General features: G+C 47.5%; 1 protein-coding gene across 2 annotated transcripts in view; it reads left to right on the forward strand.

Annotated features, from left to right (window-relative positions):
* Nucleotides 1–4,247: 4,247 nt before the first annotated feature.
* AK1 (adenylate kinase 1) overlaps nt 4,248–25,397 on the forward strand; it is a 65,218-nt gene continuing 44,068 nt past the window's right edge. Inside the window, exons 1-5 of one of the 2 annotated variants that reach the window (XM_056860321.1) lie at nt 4,248–4,307; nt 16,020–16,203; nt 20,779–20,940; nt 22,224–22,396; nt 24,224–24,337. In XM_056860321.1, the coding sequence (XP_056716299.1) occupies nt 4,248–4,307; nt 16,020–16,203; nt 20,779–20,940; nt 22,224–22,396; nt 24,224–24,337 (693 nt within the window). Of the gene's footprint in view, nt 4,308–16,019; nt 16,204–20,778; nt 20,941–22,223; nt 22,397–24,223; nt 24,338–24,693; nt 24,704–25,397 lie in introns of those variants that run through there. The other variant, XM_056860320.1, reaches the window with a different exon arrangement.

Consider the following 25,397-nt stretch of genomic DNA (forward strand, 5'->3'; position numbering starts at 1 on the left):
TTTGCACACACCAGCTCAGTATGGCGTAGTTTGCCGCGTACGTAAATCTGTTGACCAGTTCCTTTGGAGAGGATGGGAGTTCTCCGCCTCCACATGAGACATTCGTGGAATGTGGGAATGGTTTGGAACGGTGACTGCGTAGTATCCCACCATGCAAAACGTGGTTCCGCAACTGCCGAACACCGTGCCCGTCAGCAGTGGATGAGAAATCAGAAAGAAGACGACAGGATAACAGGATGACACTGCTTTACAGTTTGATTGCTGGGTAGACTCATCTCTGCGATGCCTACATGACAGCATGTTGATACTGAGGAATAAAACACGCTGCGTCCTGGCAAGCAGGCAAGTAAACAAGAGGACCTCTTTAAAACCTGTGGATGCAGGGAGAGAGTCCAAATGGCAGCATAACAACCAACTAGACAGAGTATATAAGTAATGCTCGTATCAGCTCATGAGGCTGGGGTCTGAGTCAGATCACTGGTCCATCTTGGCCCACGTCGCCTACTCCCCAATCACAGTGGCTCTCCAGGTTGCAAGCCTCCAGGTGGGGCCTGGAGATCTGCCGGAACTGCAGCAGATCTCCAGATGAACACATGAAGCTGCCTTATACTGAATCAGACCTTTGGTCCATCAAAGTCAGTATTGTCTACTCAGACCGGCAACGGCTCTCCAGGGTCTCAGGCAGGGGGTCTTTCGCATCACCTACTTGCCTAGTTCCTTTAACTGGAGATGCCGGGGATTGAACCTGGGTCCTTCTGCATGCCAAGCAGATGCTCTACCATTGAGCCACAGCCCCTCCCCATGACAGACGACAGAGATCAGATCCCCAGGAGGAAATGGCAGCTTTAGAAGTTGGAGTCTATGGCATTATATATCTGGCTGAGGGCCCCTCTCCGCTCCAAAACCTGCCCTCTGCAAGGCTCCACTCCCAAATCTCCAGGAATTTCCCGACCCAGAGTTGGCAACCCTATTAAAGCAGAAATCTTTCCCAGGCCAGCAACCAGAAAGCCTTTCAAGGGGAGTTGCCAGGGGTCAGACCTCAGGCCTCAAAGTCCTATGGGCAGCGATGTCCTCTCTCCAACTTGCTCCTTCGGCCCGTCTCTGCCTCCGTTTCTTCCAGTGGCCCACATCTGAACTCCAGGCCGGCGAAACCAAACACAAAGGCATTGTGAAGGGAAAGAAGCCTTCGGGCCGTGGGCGGCAAATTTCTCACAGCTGCTATGGAAAGCTGCAACCCCTCCAACTGTGTCCTTGGCCACAGCATCGCCGGCCCCCCTCGCTTTCCCTCCCACCGCCATAAACTTCTTTGCAGACCAAGCAGCATCTCCTTCCCCCCGCCCCCCCCCCCGCACACACACACAAACACATTGCTGGAAGTGGGACAGAGAAAAAAGGGTGTGTGGCCCAAAACGAGCAGAGCATTATTTTTCCAGTGTGCTTTATGGAGCACTCTCTCCAACATTAAAGAAGTCTTATAGGCCTTATATGCACGGGTTGTTTCCATCACAATCACCCCCCCCACACACACACCCAACTACTTCAGGTCTTTGGCTGTTACCGCACTTGTTACCGCACTTGTATTCCCAGCGATGTATTAAGAGTTTGAAAATGTTATAAAAAATACTGTTCGCACTTTCCATGTATTCCCAGCGATGTATTAAGAGTTTGAAAACGTTATAAAAAATACTGTTCGCACTTTGGCCCCTTTAGCTTTGAAGACCATTTCTTCCAACCACTTCCCAACCATTTCCTTCCAACCATTTGTAAGCCGTGGTATCCAAAAGCCCTTTTAAAGCGATGTTTTTTACAACATTTTCAAACTCTTAATACATCGCTGGGAATACAAAGTGCGGTAACCCCCTTTGTTTTCATTATGCACGGCCTTTTATGCATGGCTGTTTCCTGGGGGGTCACCCCGCTGACTACTTGGGGGCTTGCATTTTCCGACCATCCGAGGTCGCCTCGCTCTCTTTGCACGTTTTCCCAACGTTTTCTGGACACTGGCTGAACGTGAATCCCGAAAACACGGGCCAAACCCACAGGGAGAGCGAGGCGACCTCCGACGGCCAGAAAAGGCAAGCATAGTCAAAGCAAAGCCCCCAAGTCGTCGGCGGGGTGACCGCGAGGAAACAGCCGTGGATAAAGGGCCCATGTTTTCTCTGACCTTCAGAAGTCACTTCGCTCTCTCCCTGCGTTTTCTGGATGCTTTTTTTCTGGCAGCATCCAGAAAAATGCAGGGGGAATGCGGGGAGGGAGCGGAGTGACTTCTAAACGTCGGGAAAGATGTGCAACACGAAAACAAGTAGTGGGTATATGTGTGTGTGTCACATAAACAACCCATGCATAAAAGACCTTAACTAAGGTCTTTTAAGGTCTTTTACTTTACTTTACTTTACTTTACTTTAACTAAGGTCTTTTAAGAGGAATTGTCTCTTGTGGGAGGGAAAAAGAATGGACACCACTGCTTTCCACAAATTCTTGTACCAAAAACAGGGAAAGGAGGCCATTTTCTTCTAAACAACTTGCGTGTGGTGCAAACGTATGTCGAATTTCAATTGATGATTAACTAAGGTCTTTTAAGGTCTTTTACTTTACTTTACTTTAACTAAGGTCTTTTAAGAGGAATTGTCTCTCGTGGGAGGGAAGAAGAATGGACACCACTGCTTTCCAAATTCTTGTACCATTTTTTTTATGAGCTGCCCCATTAATCATGGGGACCCCTTTTCTCAGTCCCTCCCCTTCGTTCAAATCCCTGCTCAGTACCGAAGCTCACAGGATGAGCTTTTTTATTTGACAGCCCAACGTTTCCTAAATGAAAATTTCCTCCCAGTATCTCTACCTTGCAGGGTTGTTGTGAGGTGAATCTGGAGAATTTCTCCACTGCCGCTCTCCTTTTCAAATGGGTGGCATCTGTTGGTGGTTGGAAAGGTGTGCTCTTGGAGGTTCGTGAGTGGAGTTTAGTGGATTGCGGTGCGTGACTCGTCCTCACTTTCAAGAAGCCATAACCAACGATCCTATCCCTCTGAAATCGGTAGCAGATGAATAAGTCAGTTCCAGAACTCAACCAAATGGGGCATCCAGAGAGCGGCAATCTGAAGCAAAACCTCCCGGGCCAAAGCGGCCACAATGGCTCTTCTCCGCCAAAGAGAGCTGAAGCCCTGAAGCGCGGGTCGTGAGACCGGCCAGTGAAGTGCCTGGTTGTCTTATAGAGTCCAATGAAGACAACTAGGAGGAGGTTAAAGGAACAGTTTTTTATTTAGCGCACTGGTTCCCAACCGGGGGTCCGTGGACCCCCAGGGGTCCGCGAGAACTAAATTAAGGTCCGCGAAACAAAGTTATAAACCCATAATAAATTAACATTTTCAATTAAAAGTTCTCTATTCTAAAAATATATATTCAAACATTATTCTAAGTTTAATGTTTAACTAACAGTTATGATTAAAGTTTATGATTAAAGTTTATTTAATCATATTTAATCATATTTTCAAATTCTCTGAATTTTTATTTTGAACCTTGGGGTCCCTGCGCCGAACAAAAAAGTCCTAGTGGTCCCTGGTCAAAAAAAGGTTGGCGAAACACAGACCTGGGGGTGAATATAACCTCCGACAAGATGCAGGTTATTCACCCGAGAAACAAAGGAAAGTCCGTATCATTTATGCATCCGCACGGGGCAGACTGAGACACAAAAGCACCGATGCGCATTAAGTGTCTACTTCACTCTACGTAGCATAACCTATAGATCTTGGCCAGAAGATCTGGGCATTACACTTGGTGAGTACCTGACCTTGTGAGCTGGGTAACCAGAAACCCCATTCCTGAAGACGAGCGCAACCCAGAGCTCTCTACTGGTGAGAGGCCGTCCCAGGCACAGAGAGCACGGTTTGTTGGTTCACGGCTCCCGGGTGCCAACTCCCCCAAAGATTCCATGCGCGTGCCCACGAACACGCAGTGTTCCAAACCAGCCCTTACATCTGGGCACCACACCAGCCCCTTTGCAGACCCCAGCCCTGGGGGTGGGGGGAGAGTGGGGTGTGCCCTCCAAGAGGCAGCCGCCGCTCCGCGAAAAGCCCCCCCGGAGGCGGGCTTCTCACCCCCATCCCCACCCCGGGGCGGGCGGAGGAGCGGCCGCCCATCGCAGGAGAAGCCGCCGCTGCAGCTGCAGCAGCAGCAGCAGCAGCTGCAGCATCAGTCCGGGCTGCAGAGGCAGGCTGGACGGGGCGGGCGGCTCCCCGCGACCCCTGCCCAGCATGAGCGCGGCCGACGCCAGGGACTACGTCTCCCGCCGGGAGATCCCGCAGCTCTTCGAGGTAAGCCAGCCGCCCCCCTCCCCAGTCGGGCGTCGGACCCCGGCTCCTGCGTGGCCCTGCCCCCCGGGGGGGGGGGGCTCTCGCGCGCCCCAGATCGCGCCGCCTCCTCTGAGCATGGCCAAAGCGCCTTTCCCCTCCTGGCGAGCCGGGCTCCAACGCCTCGTCTTCCCTCCCCAGGTGGAGGCGCGGGGAGCAGCCTCCAGGTCGCGAGGCACGGGGAAGAGGCCGGGGAGGGTATCGGTGCATGTGCAGAGTGCTTCTTCTCCCCCCCCCTAGGGCTGCAATCGCAAAGCTGGTGTGCATGAAGACAATTCCCAGTGGGTCGCCGTGTTAGTCTGTCTGCAGTGGTCAAAAGGGGCCAGAGTCCAGTAGCACCTTCAAGACTAACAAGAATATTTTCTGGCAGGGTGTGAGCTTTCGGGAGCCACAGCTCACTTCTTCAGATACCTGAAAGCTCCTACCCGACCAGAAAATATTCTTGTTGGTCTTTAGGGTGCTACTGGACCCTTACTCTTTTCTCTGAAGAAGGCAGCTGTGGCTCCCGAAAGCTCACACCCTGCCAGAAAATATTCTTGTTAGGCTTTCAGGTGCTATCGGACTCTTGCCCTTTTCTACTACTGGTATCTGAAGAAGTGAGCTGTGGCTCATGAAAGCTCATACCCTACCAGAAAATATTTTTGTTAGTCTTTAAGGTGCTACTGGACTCTGGCCCTTTTTGACTGCTGGTGTGCATGGGAAGCCATGCTGGGCGAGGGGGGGGGAGGGGCGCGCTTTGAGCATGTGCAGAGTGTTTCTGCCTTGCCAGGTCTGCTCAGCCTGCCAACTGTTTGTAGTGCGAACAGGTTGGAAAGACAATTCACAGTGGGTCGCCGTGTTAGTCTGTCTGCAGTAGTAGAAAGGAGCAAGAGCCCAGTAGCCCCTTAAAGACGAACAAGAATATTTTCTGGCAGGGTAGGAGCTTATCTGAAGAAGTGAGCTGTGGCTCACGGAAGCTCACACCCTGCCAGAAAATATTCTTGTTATCCTTTACGGTGCTCCTGGGCTCTTGCCCTTTTCTACTGTCTGAAGAAGTGAGCTGTGGCTCACGAAAGCTCCTACCCTGCCAGAAAATATTTTTGTTAGTCTTTAAGGTGCTACTGGACTCTTGCTCCTTTCTACTAGGTTGGAAAGGAGGCGGTTAAGGGGAGACGTGATCGGAGGTCTATAAAAAATTGTGCACAGTGTGGAGAGAGTGGACGGGGGGAAGCTTTTCTCCCTCTCTCGTAATACCAGAATGCAGGGTCATCTGCTGGAGGGGGAGAGAGATTCAAAACAGATGAAAGGCAGTATTTCTTCACCCAACGCATAGTTACATTGTGGAACTCCCTGCCCCAGGATGTGGTGATGGCTGCCAACTTGGAAGGGGAGTGGACATGTTCATGGAGGAGAGGGGTATTCATGGCTACTTTTAAAAGTGGATATTACTCATGATGCATACCTACTCTCTCCAGGATCAGAGGAACATGCCTATTCTATTAGGTGCTGTGGAACACAGGCAGGATGGTGCTGCTGCAGTCGTCTTGTCTGTGGGCATCCTAGAGGCACCTGGTTGGCCACGGTGTGAACGGACTGCTGGACTTGCTGATCCAGCATGGCCTTTCTCGTGTTTAACAGCCACAGGAAACCTGATGCTAAAGAGCGTGCGCTGAGTGCCGTTGCACTCGGGGACCCCTGTGGTGCATTTCTGATCAGGGGACCCGAAACTTTGCAAATTCTCATTTTAAGCCTCCTGCTAGAGAAAGAGCAGGATTACTACCATCCAAACAAATAACATCCAAGGGTTTATTTCCTGTGTTTGGAGGGGGGGGTGGAGCAGAAATGAGCCCCCAGCGTCCGTGGAGAGCTGTTGTGCTTTGAAAGCCTAGCAACTAAACCGGCATTATAAATTGTATGGGCTGCTAAATTAATTGACTCAATGACGGGCCACCTTGAAAAGTCAAGCTGAGGGCAGTTTTGCGGGACAGATTGAGCTGTTAAGCCGCCCTGGTAGATCCTGGGGATTTTCATGAAATATCCGTAAACCCAATGCATGGCGGACGTTGTTTTGTGCCATACCTTTTCCTTCTCTAGTGATCCATTTTGCTTTTGTTTTCAAGATAATGTCTAGCATTGTATGCCCAGACCGCCAGGAACTGAACAGGACGCTAAGAACTTAAGGGTTCCTGTGTGCCAGTGTGGGAGAGTCCTGTGATATTCCCCCCCCCCAGGGAGTTTTTTTCTGGCAATATTTAACTCACGCTGCAGTGAGAAGGTGCAGCCATTGTATGGCAGGGCTATGGTCAGGATGAGACCAGTGTACATTGCGTTGCTAGGAGCACTGTTTTGTCCTCCTCAGAATATTTCCCTTTTAAAAAATCAGTATTTTAAATTTGCACCACGGCAGGTTCCGCTTAAAGAATGGATTTTATTTTTAGATTTACTGGTCCAAATATTTCCAAGTGTTGAGCATCCAGGATCTTGAGTGTGGCAAGGTGCTTAAAGGGGAACCTAGAAAGCAGGGATAAGAGCCCCGTGGCGCAGAGTGGAAAGCTGCAGAAAGCTCTGCTCATGACCTGAGTTCGATCCCAACGGAAGTTGGTTTCAGGTAACCGGCTGAAGATTGACTCAGCCTTCCATCCTTCCAAGGTCGGTAAAATGAGGACCCAGCTTGCTGGGGGTAAAGGGAAGATGACTGGGGAAGGCACTGGCAAACCACTCCGTAAACAAAGTCTGCCTAGTAAACGTCAGGATGTGACATCACCCCATGGGTCAGGAACGACCCGGTGCTTGCACAGGGGACCTTTACCTTTAGAAAGCAGGGATGGCCAACTTCTTCAGCTTGGGGGTTGGATCCTGTGTTGGTCGACCACATGCCCTGTGTGCAAGTTGTCCGCAGTGAGTCTGGCCTTGCTTGGAAAATTGCAGGCCCCCCTCAAGTCATGAAGTTTGTCTCTGCTGCCTGTAACCTGCCGCACTGCTGCCAGTGAAAATGGTAGCCTGTGTCTCCTCTGTCCCCACTAAACGAAAACTAGTGATGTGGTACACCATTGCATTGTGAGTTTCCTTCTAAATGCCAGCCAACAAAGTGCAGGGGAGGGACACGCAGCTGGCATGTTACGAGGGTGAGGTGGAGACTCAGGCCTGCTGTTTTCAGCGGCATCTCCGCCATCTTCATAACGTCTAGATCAGTGGTTCCCAAAGTGGGCAGTACCACCCCCTGGGGGGCGGTGGGATTACCTAGGGGGGCACTAAGAGGCAAGAGGGCAGCAGGAGGGCACTAGAGGTGGACCCCTTCAACTGTGTCGTTCACTAATTTACAATAGATCAAGCTATGGCACCGTGCTGGCAAATTTGGTGGAAGCTCTCGGAATTTTCTTCCAGACTTTGAAGAGCTGGTACCACTGGATCAAGTTCATCAGTTTCGTAGAATAAATTTCAACTAAAAATTTGGTGGAAGCTCTCAGAATTTTCTTCCAGACTTTGAAGAGCTGGTACCACTGGATCAAGTTCATCAGTTTCGTAGAATAAATTTCAACTAAAAATTTGGTGGAAGCTCTCGGAATTTTCTTCCAGACTTTGAAGAGCTGGTACCACTGGATCAAGTTCATCAGTTTCGTTGAATAAACTTCAACTAAAAATTTGGTGGAAGCTCTCAGAATTTTCTTCCAGACTTTGAAGAGCTGGTACCACTGGATCAAGTTCATCAGTTTCGTAGAATAAATTTCAACTAAAAATTTGGTGGAAGCTCTCAGAATTTTCTTCCAGACTTTGAAGAGCTGGTACCACTGGATCAAGTTCATCAGTTTCGTAGAATAAATTTCAACTAAAAATTTGGTGGAAGCTCTCGGAATTTTCTTCCAGACTTTGAAGAGCTGGTACCACTGGATCAAGTTCATCAGTTTCGTTGAATAAACTTCAACTAAAAATTTGGTGGAAGCTCTCAGAATTTTCTTCCAGACTTTGAAGAGCTGGTACCACTGGATCAAGTTCATCAGTTTCGTAGAATAAATTTCAACTAAAAATTTGGTGGAAGCTCTCAGAATTTTCTTCCAGACTTTGAAGAGCTGGTACCACTGGATCAAGTTCATCAGTTTCGTAGAATAAATTTCAACTAAAAATTTGGTGGAAGCTCTCAGAATTTTCTTCCAGACTTTGAAGAGCTGGTACCACTGGATCAAGTTCATCAGTTTCGTAGAATAAATTTCAACTAAAAATTTGGTGGAAGCTCTCAGAATTTTCTTCCAGACTTTGAAGAGCTGGTACCACTGGATCAGGTTCATCAGTTTCGTAGAATAAATTTCAACTAAAAATTTGGTGGAAGCTCTCAAAATTTTCTTCCAGACTTTGAAGAGCTGGTACCACTGGATCAAGTTCATCAATTTCGTTTAATAAATTTCAACTAAAAAGTTTTAATTTGATTTTGAATAGACGTGCAATTAATTGTTGCTGTTTTGATATTTACCGTTATAATCTTCTTTCGTGAGTCGTGCAAACCCCTGCTTTGAATAGGGTTTTTTATAGGATAGGGTAGTGGGGCGCTGGGGTTGAGTTTGTGGAACCAAGGGGGCAGTGGCCCGAAACGTTGGGAACCACTGGTCTAGATTCAGCCTCGCAGTCAGACTGTTGGTCTCACCCAACGGTCAGAATGAATGTGTGGGGATCATGCATTTAACGATTCTGTTAGAGTTCTAGCTAGAACTGAATTGCATCTTAAAAGTTTATAGTGTTAATTAATAAATGTTTTCATTGTAGTACTATTAAGAATTTGGTACTGCTGCGCCCCATTATATGTTCCCCACAAGCAAGCAGATAGTGCAAGACGTTTCTGGCCTTCTCGGCCCTGGTGTACTAATTTCCCCCTTGCGGGGGCTTTTCAAGTAGAGGAAATTTTTAAAAATGACACGTGGTATAGTCCATGCCCACACACCACCTGAAGGCTCTACCTCCTTCTTCTGCTGCGTGCATAGACCGTTTCTTAACACAGGGGGATTCAGCCATGAATCAGAAGGGGCCACTGCATTATGCAGGCCAATGTGTCCGTCACTAGAGACCAGGATGGAAGATTCTCCATGTACCCAGATGCTTTAGACAAGATGTCTGCTGTTGGCACCTCAATGGGCCAGATCACCCTCTGGGACATTTCGCCCAATGCTGCTCTTCTGCAGTTTTCTCTAACAGTTCAGGGTGTGGCAAACCATGGTAGCACTACACTACAATAACGGTCTCCATGGCAGGACACTGGCTTCTGTTTTGACTACCGCACCTGTTTCCCCAAAGCTCTCTTAGAGCTCTCTCAGCCCCACCTACCTCACAGGGTGTCTGTTGTGGGGAGGGGGAGGGAAAGTGATCATAAGCCGGTTTGATTCTTCCTTGAGTGGTAGAGAAAGTCGGCATATAAAAACCAACTCTTCTTCTTTTTCTAACAGTAAAGACAGCTGGTTTTCCATTCATTTTCTCTGAAAACCTGGCCTGGAAATATGGCAGCCCCACCTAAAGAGGAGGGATGGCTAGAGCAGTGGGTTCACCCCACAGGGTTTATTAGGGTTGCCAACTTTGGGTTGGGAGATTCCTGGAGATTTGGGGGCAGAGCCTGGGGAGGACGGGGTTTGGGGAGGAGAGGGCCCTTATCGATGTGGCCCGATACAGTCCACCCTTCGGAGCATCCATTTTCTCCAGGGTAGTCTGGAGATCAGTTGTAATTCCGGGAGATCTCCAGGCCCCACCTGGAGGTAGGCAAACCTAAAGAGCCGCATTCTTTTAGCTTCCCTTATTAAGGCAAGCAAGAAACCGGGGTAGTGGTGGGGCCATATCAAAGTGTTTTCAGCAGATGCTCCCTGTTCTCCAGAGGTTTTCAAAAGCCTTAACATACTCCCAAAGTAATAGAAAATCTTTTTGATTGAGCAAGCGTTAATGTGTAGGGGGTTTGGTAGTGAATGATTTAAAACATTGGTATCTGCACACGTATGAGAGATTTCAATATTTTACACGCGCCCTTGACACAGATGCAGAAATGGGGTTCCCCTTGAACTTTCGCTAGATGAAGCTCTCGAAGAATCCAAATGTATCCCTGTGCTGCGGTATTCAGAACTGTTTTCCTCTCCACCTGGATATGGTTGAAGAAATGAGGGCCTCTGTGCATGTAACGTCTGCCTTTAGGACTTTGGGAGAGGAGGCACGGTGCAGGATACCCTTTCCAAGCCAGTTTGAGTCACCGCACTCTTGCCTTTCAATTTTCAAATACCTTTATTGGCATAGTACAGTTTGCAGTATATAAAAGGATAAAAGTTAAAATAAAATTAATATAAATCATTCCTTAATGTTGTGATTCTGCTTTTGACTAGATTCCCATTGGTTGACTGCTACCGTCAGAAATTTTGCCACGTTTTTGGTTATCTCAGGATCCTTATCAGCGAATAGTTTGTGAAGTATTTCCGTGTTATTTGAAGAGAAGTTCGAAACTATAGGTTTTATGAGGTTTCCTCTTGGGGAATCGTAAAGATGGCAGTCCAAAAGGATATGAGACAGGGAGTCAGGACATCCTACGCCACATCTGCACTCTTTCTGCGTAAGGTGTTTTCAGGAATCTGCCACGGAGGATCGCCGAAGGCAATGCTTTCACAAGCGAAGCCCGGGTTTCCTGGCCCCGTCTCTGGAAACTCCAGCGTGAAGTAAAAAGCACAAATCAGCGGCTCTCTAGCATTGCAGCAGGTCAGACTGTTGCTCTTGGAAAGAGTCCAGTGGTGTAGCCTTGAGGCAGCGGCACTCCGTACAGTCCTGAATCATGAATTCAGTTGCTTTAGTCTACAACTTGCCTGTTGGTCTCCACCCAAACCTGTGAGGAATTGCTTGGGTGGGGGGGAAGTTAAACAACTGGTAAGATCTCTCTCTTAGGAGCCCGGTGGCACAGAGTTGCAAGCTGGTACATCTCCCACTAGAACATCTGATCTCCAGCAGGCAGAGATCAGTTCCCCTGGAGAAAATGGCCACTTTGGCAATTGGACTCTATGGCATTGAAGTCCCTCCCCTCCCCAAACCCCATCCTCCTCAGGCTCTGCCCCAAAAACCTCCCACCGGTGGCAAAGAGGGACATGGCATCCCTACGTTTTTAGAGGACAGTGCTAGAGCATCCTGCGCAGTGGCGGACGTACATTTTTTGGGGCCCTGAAGCTTGAACTGTTATGGGGACCCCTTCGCAACCAGCAACCACAGAGTAACATACAACAAGGTCCAAAGGGCCTTGCTGCCCTTGCAAATTTACTATTGAAGTAAACAGTAACATACTGTACAATACATAGGGTTGCCAACTGCCAGGTAGTGGGGAGAAAAACAGCACCTCTGTACTAATACCAAAAGGTTAGGAAGGCAGTACAGGATAATATATAAACCAAGTGCAAATTTTATGAGCTACTGAGGTGAAACAAGGACCATATACATGACACATACAAAGCACAAATATATACAATATATACAATCCGCACAAAGCAGAAGTGATTCCAAAAGTCTCAACCGAGTACCAGGTAAGTAATAGTATTGTAATCTTTGTGTATAAAGTCCATATAGAGCCACAATCATCAATGGATACGGCCGTTTCAGATCCACAGCGGTGGAAATCTTTCTTCAGTCCTTCCTGAAATTAATATTATGCAATCAATATATAAATATATAAAGATTGTGACTACTAAAATATAATTTGATACACTATACTCACAAAAAGAAAGGGCTGCTATACATTCATAATTCCTTCCCACACAGGGTAAGTGTAAATTGTTACAATCAGATGTCAGCAAAGTACATCACATAGTGCAGCAAGTAAAGTCAAACGAAGCCTTACTCAAATACATAGGAAAACCCAGGTGTGCGCAGTTGCTGGTGATGCATACCAAAATTTGCACTTTGTTTATATATTATCCTGAACTGCCAGGTAGTAGCAGGAGATCTGCTAATTCAACTGATCTCCAGCCGACAGAGATCAGATCACCTGGAGAAAAGTGGCCGCTTTGGCAATTGGACTCTATGGCACTGAAGTCCCTCCCCAAACCCCGCCCTCCTCAGGCTCCGCCCCCAAAACCTCCCGGCGGCGGCCAAGAGGGACCTGGCAACCCTACCCGAGAAGCACTGGGTTCAAATGCCTGTTCAGCCATGAGGCTTAGAGCCAAACGAGACGATGCGTTGGAGACAAATTAACAATCTCTCTCCTTTTATTTAAAACCGAAAAGCAACCAGGGAGGCTGCTGGTTTCGGGAACAGGAAGGGGGTTTGCTTAGCCCTTTCCCCACAATCTACTCAAAGTTGCCCTCCCTCAAACTGCTTTCCCCCCTACGGGCAGAAAAGGCATGTTGGTTAATACATTGTTTCCTCCAGCTGAAAAACTAACTTTTTTTTTTATTATTCGAGTAGCGAATGGCGGAAGGGAAACAAATTAAACAGCCCTCTTTCCCCTTCTGCTCTTCTGTTCCCTATTACAGTTTCCGATGCTGCTTTTCAGTGGAAAACAAAGAAAAGGAGAAACTATTCATCCCACTCCCACATCCGGCTTTCGTCGGGTTGCCTTAGGCTAGGCGCAGGGTTGTTGTGAAGTTAAAATATCTTCCCCTGAACTCCGGGGTGGGTGGGTGGGGTGGGGGGCGGACCAAGGTCCCAGTGTGGTGGGACATCTCCAGGCTTGTGGCTTAAGCTGTTGCTTCTCGTCTCCTTTTGAAATGTTTGGAAAAGATCAACACTTCCCTTTTTTGTGCCCCTTGGGAGCCAGCGTGGTGTGGTGGTTAAGAGCGGTGGTTTGGAGTGGTGAGGTCTGATCTGGAGAACCGGGTTCGATTGCCCACTCCTCCACATGAGCGGCGGAGGCTAATCCGGGGAACTGGATTTTTTCCCCCAGCCCTACACATGAAGCCAGCTGGGTGACCTTGGGCTAGTCACACTCTCTCGGCCCCACCTACCTCTCAGGGTGTCTTTTGTGGGGAGGGGAAGGGAAGGTGATTGTAAGCCGGTTTGATTCTTCTTTAAGTGGGAGAGAAAGTCGGCATATAAAAACCAACTCCTCCTCCTCCTCTTCTTCTTCCTCTTCTTCCTCCTCCTTCCTCTTCCTCCTTCTCCTTCCTCTTCTTCCTCCTCCTCCTATTTGCAGGGCTTCCCTGTTTTTAGCCTTGTGGTCCCAGGTAATAGTATCTTTCCAGGGTTGGCTGGGCAAAACTTCGAAGAAGCAACCACGTCCAGAGGCTGAAAGGGCGGCGCAGCACAGACCGTCCTTTGCCAACGCCACCTTTGATCGTACCCACTTCTGCTGGGCTGCAGCAGCTGTGTGGCCCAGAAGCCATCTGGATGGTTGGGGTTAGTGGGGTGGGTGAGTGGTTGGTTGGAGGATGGTCGTCGGCTTGCTCCTCTCTCTGCTTTTCTTCTCAAGTGGGCTCTTCAAAGGAGGCTGTCACTGGCTCACTTCTCCTCCTTGCTCAGCACCCAATTCACAAAATGGGGGGAACGAGGCAGGAGCTGCCAGCATCCAGATCATTAGCATTAATGAACAAAAACAACGCGGCCAAGTTTTGATTCCTACCGAAGCTGGTGAGGCTGGCAGGATTTCCTTTAGGGCTGGCGAGTTGCCCTCGACTGACAACTTTGCAGTTACTCAGCTAGCTCGGATTTATTGTCAGTGTTAAGTGCCGTCAAGTTGCTTCTGACTCATGGCGACCCCATGAATCAAAGTCCTCCAAAACGTCCTATCTTTAACAGCCTTGCTCAGGTCTTGCAAATTGAGAGCCGTGGCTTCCTTTATAGAGTCACTCCATCTCTTGTTGGGTCTTCCTCTTTTCCTGCTGCCTTCAGCTTTTCCTAGAATGATTGTCTTTCCCTTTTTCCTTTCCTTTTATCCCTTAGAAGCTCCTTGATCCATGGATCTTGAGCAGTGTAATTTTAAATGTAATGTTTGAGGGATATAAGGACTGAAATAAATCTTGCCACTGACAATGTAGCCTTGGGATCCCTGTCAGTTAATAAAAAAGGCGTTATATCAGACACACAGGCATTAGATTTATATAGTAAAAGGGGAAAGATATAACGTGATCTAAGTTCCTCATAAAAGCGGCATTCTAAAAGGGCATGATTGCCTTTTCCAGTGACCAAATACGATAGCCTCAGTTTGGTCATTTTAGTTTCGAGGGTCAGTTCAGGCTTGATTTGATCTAGACCCACTGATTTGTGTGTTTTTTTGGCGGTCCAGGGTATCCGTAACACTCTCCTCTAACACCACATTTACATCTACTGTCTTCCTATCAGCTTTCTTCATTGTCCAGCTTTCACACAAATATATAGTAATAGGGAATACGATGGCATGATTTATTAAGGATGGGAAATCTAGCACGTATAGACCGTTTCCCTGTGTAGCTCAGTGTGAACTGTTCTTCCTGGCAGTGGCTCTCCAGGGTCTCAGGCAGAGATGGGACTTTCGCAACAGCTGGTAGCTTGAGAGCCTTTGGGGATGCCGGGGATTGAACTGGGGACCTTCCACAGCTGAGCTATAAGATCCTCCATGGAGCTACAACCGCTCCTTCTGCTCTGCTGCTTTGCCCTGGCATACTGGAAAGAGATGGCCGATGGTTGTGAATCTGCACGCAATCCACAGTGTTAGCTCTTGTCTTTGAAGCTGCCTTCTACTGGATCTGACCAATGGTCCATCTGGATCAGTGTTTTCTACTCTGACTGGCAGCAACTGAACCCATGAAGCTGCCTTTTACTGAATCAGACCCTTGGTCCATCAAAGTCAGTATTGTCTACTCAGACCGGCAGCAGCTCTCCAGGGTCTCAGGTAGCGAAATATTATTTGTTTGTTTATTAAAACATTGATATCCCACCTCTTCCTGTGGCTCAAGGCAGGAGAAAATGCAGGAGGGGAGAATGATGTATTCCACTTTGTGTTCTCATCGGGAGAGAACATAAGAACATAAGAAAAGCCCTGCTGGATCAGACCAAACACCCATCAAGTCCTGCAGTCTGTTCACACAGTGGCCAACCAGGTCCCTCTAGGAAGCCCCCAAACATGAACACATGAAGCTGCCTTATACTGAATCAGACCCGTGGTCCATCAAAGTCAGTATTATCTACTCAGACCGGCAACCACTCTCCAGGGTTTCAGAAGTCTTTCACATCCCCTACCTGCCTAGTCCCTTTAACTGGAGACGCCAGGGATTGAACCTGGGACCTTCTTCATGCCAAGCAGATGCTCTTCACTGGGCCACGGCCCCTCCCCCTCCAGAAACTTGGGCAGAGAAAGAGAAAACAGGAGTCTAGGGCATCATAGCATACCCTATTGCTATGTATGGGTGTGAAAGTAGGACAATGAAGACAGCTGACAGGAAGAAAGACAATTCACAGTGGGTAGCCGTGTTAGTCTGTCTGCAGTAGTAGAAAAGAGCAAGAGTCCAGTAGCACCTTAAAGACTAACAAAAATATTTTCTGGCAGGGTATGAGCTTTCGTGAGCCACAGCTCACTTCTTCAGTGAGCTCACTTCTTCCTGTAGCTCACTTCTACAGGAAGAAAGAAGATTTCTTTGAAATGTGGGAGCGGGATGTAAGAATAATAATAAATAAAAACACTAGGTGGGGGGGGGGGCTGACGGATCTGCCTTCAACATGGATAATTCACTTCCCTTATCTTCTAAAATGTAATTAATTTTGCTGTATCTTCTGCTGCTGCCTCCACAGAGCATGCTAACAGGCCTCATGTATTACCGTCCTGAAGACCCCATCGGTTATCTGGAACGCTGCCTACAGAAAGTCCGGGAGCTGGGAGGTCCCGAGATGGTACAGTGGGACACGTTCATTGTCCAGGATCCGCATGCCGTGCAGCCCATCAGCAGCGAGCAATGCAAGCCCATCTTCCACAAAGGTAGATATAAATAGTTCCACTTGGTCGTTGCAGGAGTTTGTTTTGTTTCTGCTTTGGTTTAAATCAGTCTTTGCTTTATCGTATGATTGCCCGTATGTTTAGCCTGAAGAGGAGAAGACTGAGAGGGGATATGATAACCATCTTCAAGTACTTGAAGGTCTGTTATATAGAGGAGGGTGCCGAGTTGTTTTCTGTTGCCCCAGAAGGGCGGACCAGAACCAACGGGTTGAAATTAAATCAAAAGAATTTCCATCTGGACATTAGGAAGAACTTTCTAACGGTTAGAGCGGTTCCTCAGTGGTACAGGCTTCCTCAGGAGGTGGTGAACTCTCCTTCCCTGGGGGGTTTTAAGCAGAGGCTAGATGGCCATCTGTCAGCAATGCTTATTCTATGACCTTAGGCAGATCATGAGAGGGAGGGCACCTTGGCCATCTTCTGGGCATAGAGTAGGGGTCACTGGGTGTGTGTGGAGTCACTGGGTGTGTGTGGAGAAGGTAATTGTGAATTTCTTGCATTGTGGAGGGAGTTGGACTAGATGACCCTGGTGGTCCCTTCCAACTCTATAATTCTATATTGTGGGAATAGCAGATACCCTCTGAAACACTTGTGTTCTTAACTAGGGAAGATCCAGGACAAAACTTGCATAAATGTGAACAACAAAACGCTTATTCCAAGGTTAGGGTTGCCAGATCCCCCTGGCCACTGGCATGGGATGAGGGGGTAAGGATGCCAGATCCAGGTTGGGAGTCACCTGGAGGTTTGGGGATGGAGCTTGGGGAGGACAGGGACCTCAGTGGGGTACAATGCCATATGCACCCTCTGAAGCATCCATTTTCTCCAAGGGAACCGATCTAGAGATAAGCTGTAATCCCAGGGGATCTCCCAGGTCCCTCCTGGAGGCGGGCATCACTACCCTGTGTCCTTTCCATTAAAATTTCAGCTGGCTGCTGCCTAACAGTACAGTGGGTGCCTTCACGAATCACAATACTGAAAAAACTGCTGTAAAGTACACTGCTGAAAAACACAGCAAGATTAAACAGTCTTCACTGATGCCGCTCGCATCCGAGCAATTGGAAGTTTCGGCTTCATTGGATTGAGAGAGCACTGGAGAGTTAGACTTCTTGATAATATTTACTTTACTTACTAATACACAAGCAGATCATAAGGGGAGGTAAATGCAATCCATCAACCGACAGCAGATGGCTGACTCCGCGAAGAGTAGCTTGGGCAGGTTCGAGCTAGAAACTCATCTCTCCAGCAAAATCATACTGCAAGCTGTTGGTTTCTAACATGCACATATTCTCCTGCAAAGGTGGACTCTGCACCTGGAGGTAAATTTGCCCATGCAAGAAAAAACATCCACAGGCACTGGGATCCGTTAGATCCATTGGACCATTCCTTCAGTGGCACTTTAAGCAATATACAAATGAATGAGCTATCCAAAGTAATAAAGGCCTTCCAGACTCACCTAGGTGGTGCTAGAAGAAGGTTATCCTATGCCCCTCAGTAAATTTTATTGTTTTAATCAAGTAAAAGATTTAGAGAGCATAATTAAATTGTGGAACTCCCCTGCCCCAGGATGTGGTGATGGCTGCCAACTTGGAAGGCTTTAAGAGGGGAGTGGATGTGTTCATGGAGGAGAGGGCAATCCATGGCTACTAGTAAAAATGGATACTAGTCATGATGTATACCTATTCTCTCCAGGATCAGAGGAGCATGCCTATTGTATTAGGTGCTGTGGAGCACAGGCAGGATGGTGCTGCTGCAGTCTTGTTTGTGGGCTTCCTAGAGGCACCTAGTTGGCCACTGTGTGAACAGACTGCTGGCCTTGACTGGCCTTTGGTCTGATCCAGCATTGCTTTTCTTATGTTCAGTCCTAAGCAGGTCTACTTCAAAATAAATCCCATTTTATTCAATGGGGCTTATTCCCCGAGAAAGAGTTCTTAAGACTTTCATCCTGGATCCCACTTTTCAGTCAAGTGGCCCCCAAGGTGATTCACAGCAATTATGTAAAAGTTATATATAATAATAAAAAACATATCAGTACAAAATTAAAATAGTAAGATAATCACATTATGCTTCAACCATCCATCTTAACCAGTCAGGGGTAGAGTGGGTGGTGGCGGAAACAGTCATGGGAAAGGGCCCTGCCCGCAGCCTGTCTTGACCCTGCCCCCCCAAGGAGGAGGGGCACCTGTCCAGTCAGCCCTGAGTAGGAGGTGCCCAGCTGGGTAGGATGCATCTGTCTCTTGCCGTGATGAGGGTGGGCCAGACAAGTGTGGGCCAGGAGGGTATGCCCCTCACTGTGGTGAGCCGTCATTCCCCACACATGGGTCACACACGGCCTTCTCTTTGAGCTGGGGTAGCCCCCAGGCCATCAAGCCACCAGGACACTTCCTGGTTGCTTTAATGGTCAGTCCATTCTGGTAACCAGGGACAGTCCTTATTTTTTGGTCCCCACGCCTAGAAAATTATTGTCACTGATTTGCCCATATTTTTATTCTTGCAGTGCCTCAGCCTTCCATCCTTCCAAGGTTGATAAAACGAGTACCCAACTTGCTGGGGGTAAAGTGTAGATGACTGGGGAAGGCAATGGCAAACCATCCCGTAAACGTAGTCTGCCTAGTAAACGTTGGGATGTGACGTCACCCCATGGGTCAGGAATGACCCAGTGCTTGCACAGGGGACTATCCTGACCTTGACCTTTAGTGCCTTGTTAAAAGGTCATTGAGGGGCTTCTTAGCTTTGCCATTCGAAATTCTGCTGTCTTTCCATGGCTTCTAGAAAGCAAATGTCTGCAGCTTGGGTGAACAAATGCCTTTTGCCTGCAGTGTACATGTATGTAAATAAATACGCATAAAAATGAAGGGGGCCTGTCTACATGAGACAAAGTCCTTAGGTCGTGTCTGAATCTGTCTTGAAGATTTGGGCTGTTACCGCACTAGGTATTCCCAGCAATGCATTAAGAGTTTGAAAATGTTATAAAAAACATCGCTTTAAAATGGTTTTTGGATGCCACTGCTAAAAAATGGTTGGAAGACGTCTTCACGGCTAAAGGGGCCAAACAAAGTACGAACAGAATTTTTTATAAAATTTCCAAACTCTTGATACATCGCTGGGAATACCTAGTGCGGTAACGGTTAGGTGTTGTGCGTTCCTAAGCATGTGGAAGTGCATTGTTACCCTAAGCAGACAGTCTTCACTTTGTTTGGGCGAATTAGCTGGAGACAGAGAGCGAGAGGGGGTAACGGGTCAATAACCTAGTTTTCATCTCTGAAAAATCCCCTTGGATTCAGAGAAAATTCAATAAAAATTTTATATCAGTGGCACTTGTCGCCACTTAAATCAGCTAAAATCTATGGGAATGTGCAGGATAATTGTGGGTTCTGTAAATTACCAAATGCAGATTACCAAATGTGCATTACCAAATGCACATGTGGTAGATATGTGGCACACACCTATTGGTCCTCTATTGTAGCTTATCTTTATAAAGGCTTTGATATAGATTTCCCCTTTTCTGCCAAGGTCATGCTACTAAGCTACACAGCCGTTTTTCCAAAAGACAAACAGAATTTAATTGCGCATCTGTTGACAGCTGCTAGACTAGTATTTGTAAGATATTGGAAATCAGACCTAAGTCTTACAGCGGACGAGTGGATTCTGAAATCTAAGGAAATCTTTCTCCTAATCAAACCGACAAATGTGTCACAATTGCAAAGAATCTGGGAAATATTTCTTGTAAAAAAATATAGGGTCTGTGTCTATATCATATTAATACACTTTTTTTCTGCAAAAAACAAAAACGTGGTCAACAGTTGTGTAGGAGCTCCAACGGCAGCTGACCAGTCTAGATCTCCATAACATATCAGAAATGGTGGGACCAGAAAGGTTTTTAATTGACATCTGAAAGACAGGATACTTGACAGATGTAACATCCAGTCAGCTTCAATGAAACTAACACAAACACCGATCCCTAAGTCTGTATATAAGACCTAAAAGCTATCTATCTCTGGTCCCCATCCTTTGGGGAGGGGCTGTAGTTCAGCGGTAGAGCATCTGCTTGGCATGCAGAAGGTCCCAGGTTCAATCCCCGGCATCTCCAGTTAAAGGGACTAGGCAGGTAGGGGATGTGAAAGACCCCTGCCTGAGACCATGGAGAGCTATGGAGAGGGGCTGTGGCTCAGTGGTTGAGCATCTGCTTGGCATGCAGAAGGTCCCAGATTCAATCCCCGGCTTCTCCAGTTAAAGGGACTAGGCAAGTAGGCGATATGAAAGACCTCAACCTGAGACCCTGGAGAGCTTAGGGGAGAGGCTTTGGCTCAGTGGTAGAGCATCTGCTTGGCATGCAGAAGGTCCCAGGTTCAATCCCCGGCACCTCCAGTTAAAGGGACTAGGCAGGTAGGTGATGTGAAAGACCCCTGCCTGAGACCCCGGAGAGCCGCTGCCGGTCTGAGTAGACAATACTGACTTCGATGGACCAAGGGTCTGATTCACTATAAGGCAGCTTCACGTGTCTCTTGCGTCTCTTCTGTAGGCCCACAAGCCATTGATGCTTGGATACGATTTTCCTTGTAGGATCAGGCACAGGGGCATACAACCAATATGAGCATCTGCCACCAATTGAGAGCCAGTTTTCCATTGAGAGTGACTCGGACATGACGGAATCCACTGGCCTTATCCAGGAATATGACGTATTTGACCCAGCCCAACTTCGTCCTAAAATCATCTTCGTGATAGGTGAGAAAGAAAGCATGTATGTATGGGGAGAAATGAGGGTACTTTGAGACAGAGGCCAGGTTCTCACATGCTGGAGAACAAGGTGGCAGAAAGCAGAAGTGATAATTTGGGCTGCAGCCCTTCAGACTGCCTGTGGAAGACCACTGAGGATCACGTTTTGGAATGCTGTCCCGTTAAAAAAAAAATTCCCTGCAAAGAAGCAACCACACACAGCAAAAAGGAAATAAAAGGTAAAGCCTTTGTTCCTGCTGTGCTAGCTTTCTATTTGCAGAGATTTTTTTTATTCAAAGGAACACCCAAAGGTGGAATTTACCACCTGCAGTCTAGTGGTGCAGTCCCTTCTGCTACTTTGTTCTCCTGCATGTAGTTAACTCTCGCTTGGCTTTGGGAGAATGAGAGGGACAGAGAGGAAGCATGTGATGTGTACACACACAGAGCAGAACGAGGTGGTGGAGTCATGTGGAAGAATCAGGTGTACCATTTCAAACTAGATGAGGGAATCATATTTTAGAATATTCCCCTTAATTTTTTTTTAAAGCTTGCAAGCAGAAAACTAGCCTGCAGGGAGCTGAACAGACTAGAACATTCCCCCCGATGCACTAGGTGTTTATTTGTAGGGACATTTCTTTATAGGGGAAGCATTCAGAACTGGTATCTGCCACTTATACCATGGACTGTCAAAAACAACAACAACAAATCAGTGGGTTCTAGATCAAATCAAGCCTGAACTGACCCTAGAAGCTAAAATGACTAAACTGAGGCTATCGTATTTTGGTCACATTATGAGAAGGCAAGAGTCACTAGAAAAGTCAGTCATGCTAGGAAAAGTTGAGGGTAGCAGGAAAATAGGAAGAGCCAACAAGAGATGGATTGACTCTATAAAGGAAGCCACAGCCCTCAGTTTGCAAGACCTGAACAAGGTTGTTAAAGATAGGATGTTTTGGAGGACATTGATTCATAGGGTCGCCATGAGTCCGAAGCAACTTGACGGCACATTAACACACACACATCTGCCACTTATAGACTGAAGTGGTACTCCCTTAGCCATATATAGAAGGCTGCAGAGACATTGGTCTGGTTGTGTGACGGGCCTGGCAAGGTCTTGGAGAGGGAGATCAAAATAAAAAAGATATCAGAGGAGGAACCTTGGTACCCTGGATTTGGAAGAAGTGGGGGATGCCCCTTTTCTGGGATAGTGAATGCATTCCCCGACCTTTTGTCAATAGCAGAGACCTAGATACATTCTGAATTCGCTTTTCTCAATTATTTTTTCTGCCTGTCAGGGGGTCCTGGCAGCGGGAAGGGAACTCAGAGCAACCGGATGGCTTCCTATTTTGGGTTCAGCTGCATCTCTGTGGGCGAGATACTGCGCAACCAAATGATCCATCGCGCCACCAGTGACAGGAAATGGGAGCTGATAGCCAAAATAATTGCCAATGGGGAGTTGGCCCCACCGGTAAGCAGGGCCAGCCTTCCAGTGAGAGCAGTTTGGGTGGAATGGGGCTTTCCGTTATTGGGGAGAGGGGGTGCCACAGCTGACTTTTAGAAGATGGGGGGGGATTCTGTCTGGGCACCTGCAACGCCATTCCATGCTAACTTATTCCCCCACCACAGCAGAGGGCTGCAAAATGAGTCTTGAAAAAATGATACCCAGCGTGGTGTAGTGGTTAAGAGCGGTGGTTTGGAGCGGTGGACTCTGATCTGGAGAACCAGGTTTGATTCCCCACTCCTTCACATAAGCAGCAGAGGCTAATCTGGTGAACCGGGTTGGTTTTCCCACTCCTACACATGAAACCTGCTGGGTGACCTTCGGCAAGTCACTCTCTGTCAGCCCCACCTACCTCCCAGGGTGTCTGTTGTGGGGAGGGGAAGGGAAGGTGATTGTAAGCTGCTTTGAGTCTCCCTTAAGTGGTAGAGAAAGTCAGCATATAAAAACCAACTCCTCCTTTTCCTCCTCCTCCTCCTCCTCCTCCTCCTCCTCCTCCTCTCTTCTTCTTCTTAGGGCTGTTTATTTTTTTAAGGCAGATAGTGACCATGCAAAGCCCTGCTTTGGTCTCTAGAGGGGTAACTGTGGTAGTCTGTTTCACCAAAATGAACCTGAAGTCCAGTGGGCACCTAAAGAAGAAGAAGAATTGGTTGATTTTTATATGCTGACTTTCTGTACCCACTTAAGGGAGAATCAGACCGGCTTACAATCACCTTCCCTTCTCCTCCCTACAACAGACCCCCTGTGAGGTAGGTGGGGCTGAGAGAGCTCTAAGAGAATGGTGACTAGCCCAAGATCACCCAGCTGGCTTCATGTATAGGAGTAGGGAAACCAACCCGGTACACCAGATTAGTGTCCGCCGCTCATGTGGAGGAGTGGGGAATCAAACCCAGTTCTCCAGAGTAAAGTCCACCTCTCAAAACCACCACTCTTAACCACTATACCACACTGGTTTAAAAACTATTATATCTCCAGGTAAAAGGATCAGGTAGTAGGTGATGAGAAAGACCTCCACCTGAGACCCTGGAGAGCCGCTGCCAGTCTGATCAGACAATACTGACTTTGATGGACCAAGGGTCTGATACAGTAGAAGGCAACTTCATGTGTGTTATTCCCACATAATCATCAGATGCATGGAGTGTACATTCATCATAAGAGACATATTTGTATTTCATGTATCCAGGGAAGTGAACTCTGGCTCACAAAAGCTTTTGCTGGAATACATTTTGTTAGTCTTGAAGGTGCCTGCTGGACTTCTGTTTCATTTTGATTTGGGCTGGGGCTCCTCAGAAGAGGGAAATTAACTGTTCCATCACCACCCTTACACATTTGCTGATCAGAATTAAGACCTCTCCCCTCCCCTGTTCTGTTGTTTCCCCTGGATGAGGAAAGAAGACAGGCAAAAGCCAGTCTTTTTCCCTTTTGGAGGTTAATATCAGACCTGGGGTCAATTTTAATTGGAGGAGGGGGATTAAATTCCCTCTCCCCCACACCTGCAATTTAGTTTAAGCAATACCAATCACAGATCTTCTGGTGTCTCATCTAAATTTGGCTTGGAGAGCATGGGCGTGGCCTGTTTGGTCTTGGCCTGCGTCCACACACAGTTGGAGATTGTACTATAATAATCACTCACAACTGGATTTTCCACTGTGGACAAACAACCCAGCTGCAACAACTGCACAAAACCCCAGCTCTGTGTGGATGCAAGCCCTGGTTTTGAGATGGTCTTATCTCAAAATGGCCTTAGTAGCCACGGGCCTGAGATCCCCCCTCACGCTGAACTCGTGTGCCTTGCAGGAAACGACTATCGAGGAGCTGAAGCAACAGTTTATAAAGCAGCAGGATGCCAAGGGCTTCGTGGTGGATGGCTTTCCCAGGGAGATCGGTCAGGCCTTCACATTTGAGGAGCAGGTGAGAGACCAAAGACGGCTGGAAGCCATTTGTTGCAAAGCAGGCAAGCAAAAACAATAGTCCAAAACCAGCAGTCATAAGAACATAAGAAAAGTCATGCTGGATCAGACCAAGGCCCATCAAGTCCAGCAGTCTGTTCACACCGTGGCCAACCAGGTGCCTCTAGGAAGCCCACAAACAAGATGACTGCAGCAGCATTGTCCTGCCTGTGTTCCACAGCACCTAATATCATAGGCATGCTCCTCTGATCCTGGAGAGAATAGGTATGCATCATGACTAGTCTCCGTTTTTACTAGTAGCCATGAATAGCCCTCTCCTCCATGAACATGTCCACTCCCCTCTTAAAGCCTTCCAAGATGGCAGTAAGTCAGTATTCAGGATCTCAATATTAAGCCTCAACACACTCTTTTAAGTTGATTTGGTGTAAAAATGCACAAGCCTCCTGGGGATCTGTTATTGTGGACTTGAGAAAGCACGTGGCAATGGAATCAGTGGGTCACACGTCTGACAGGGGTCATGGCTCAATAGGAGAGTATCTGCTTGGCATGCAGAAGGTCCCGGGTTCAATCCCCGGCATCTCCAGTTAGTAGTAGGTGATGAGAAAGACCTCTGCCTGAAACCCTGGAAAGCCGCTGCCAGTTTGAGTAGACAGTACTGATCTTGATAGATAGACCAATGCTCTGATTCAGTATAAGGCAGCTTCATATGTACATATGTACTTCCTAGGGGACTGTTTTCCAGAAGAGCCACTTATTTCATTCCCCAGATTAGCCATGTCTTATTGACAATATTGAATTAAAATATTCTCAATTATTTAAATAAATTTCCTTTTTGTGTGTGTGCTTATTTTCCTTTCAGATATACATGCGGTAATATCTTTGTATTCAATCTGATTTATTCCATCTGCTCGCCTAGTTGAAATTTGTGTTCTGTGCTTTACACTCTAGAGGCACCTTAGGCAAATTAGGACAAGGTTTATATGATTTTATAGGGCTATTTTTAAATGTTTTAATGTTTTTGCTGATTTATTGGGACATTTACTGGGATTTTGTAAGCTGCA

Source organism: Euleptes europaea, chromosome 14 (genome assembly GCF_029931775.1).
Source record: "Euleptes europaea isolate rEulEur1 chromosome 14, rEulEur1.hap1, whole genome shotgun sequence".
Classification (NCBI taxonomy): Eukaryota; Metazoa; Chordata; class Lepidosauria; order Squamata; family Sphaerodactylidae; genus Euleptes; species Euleptes europaea.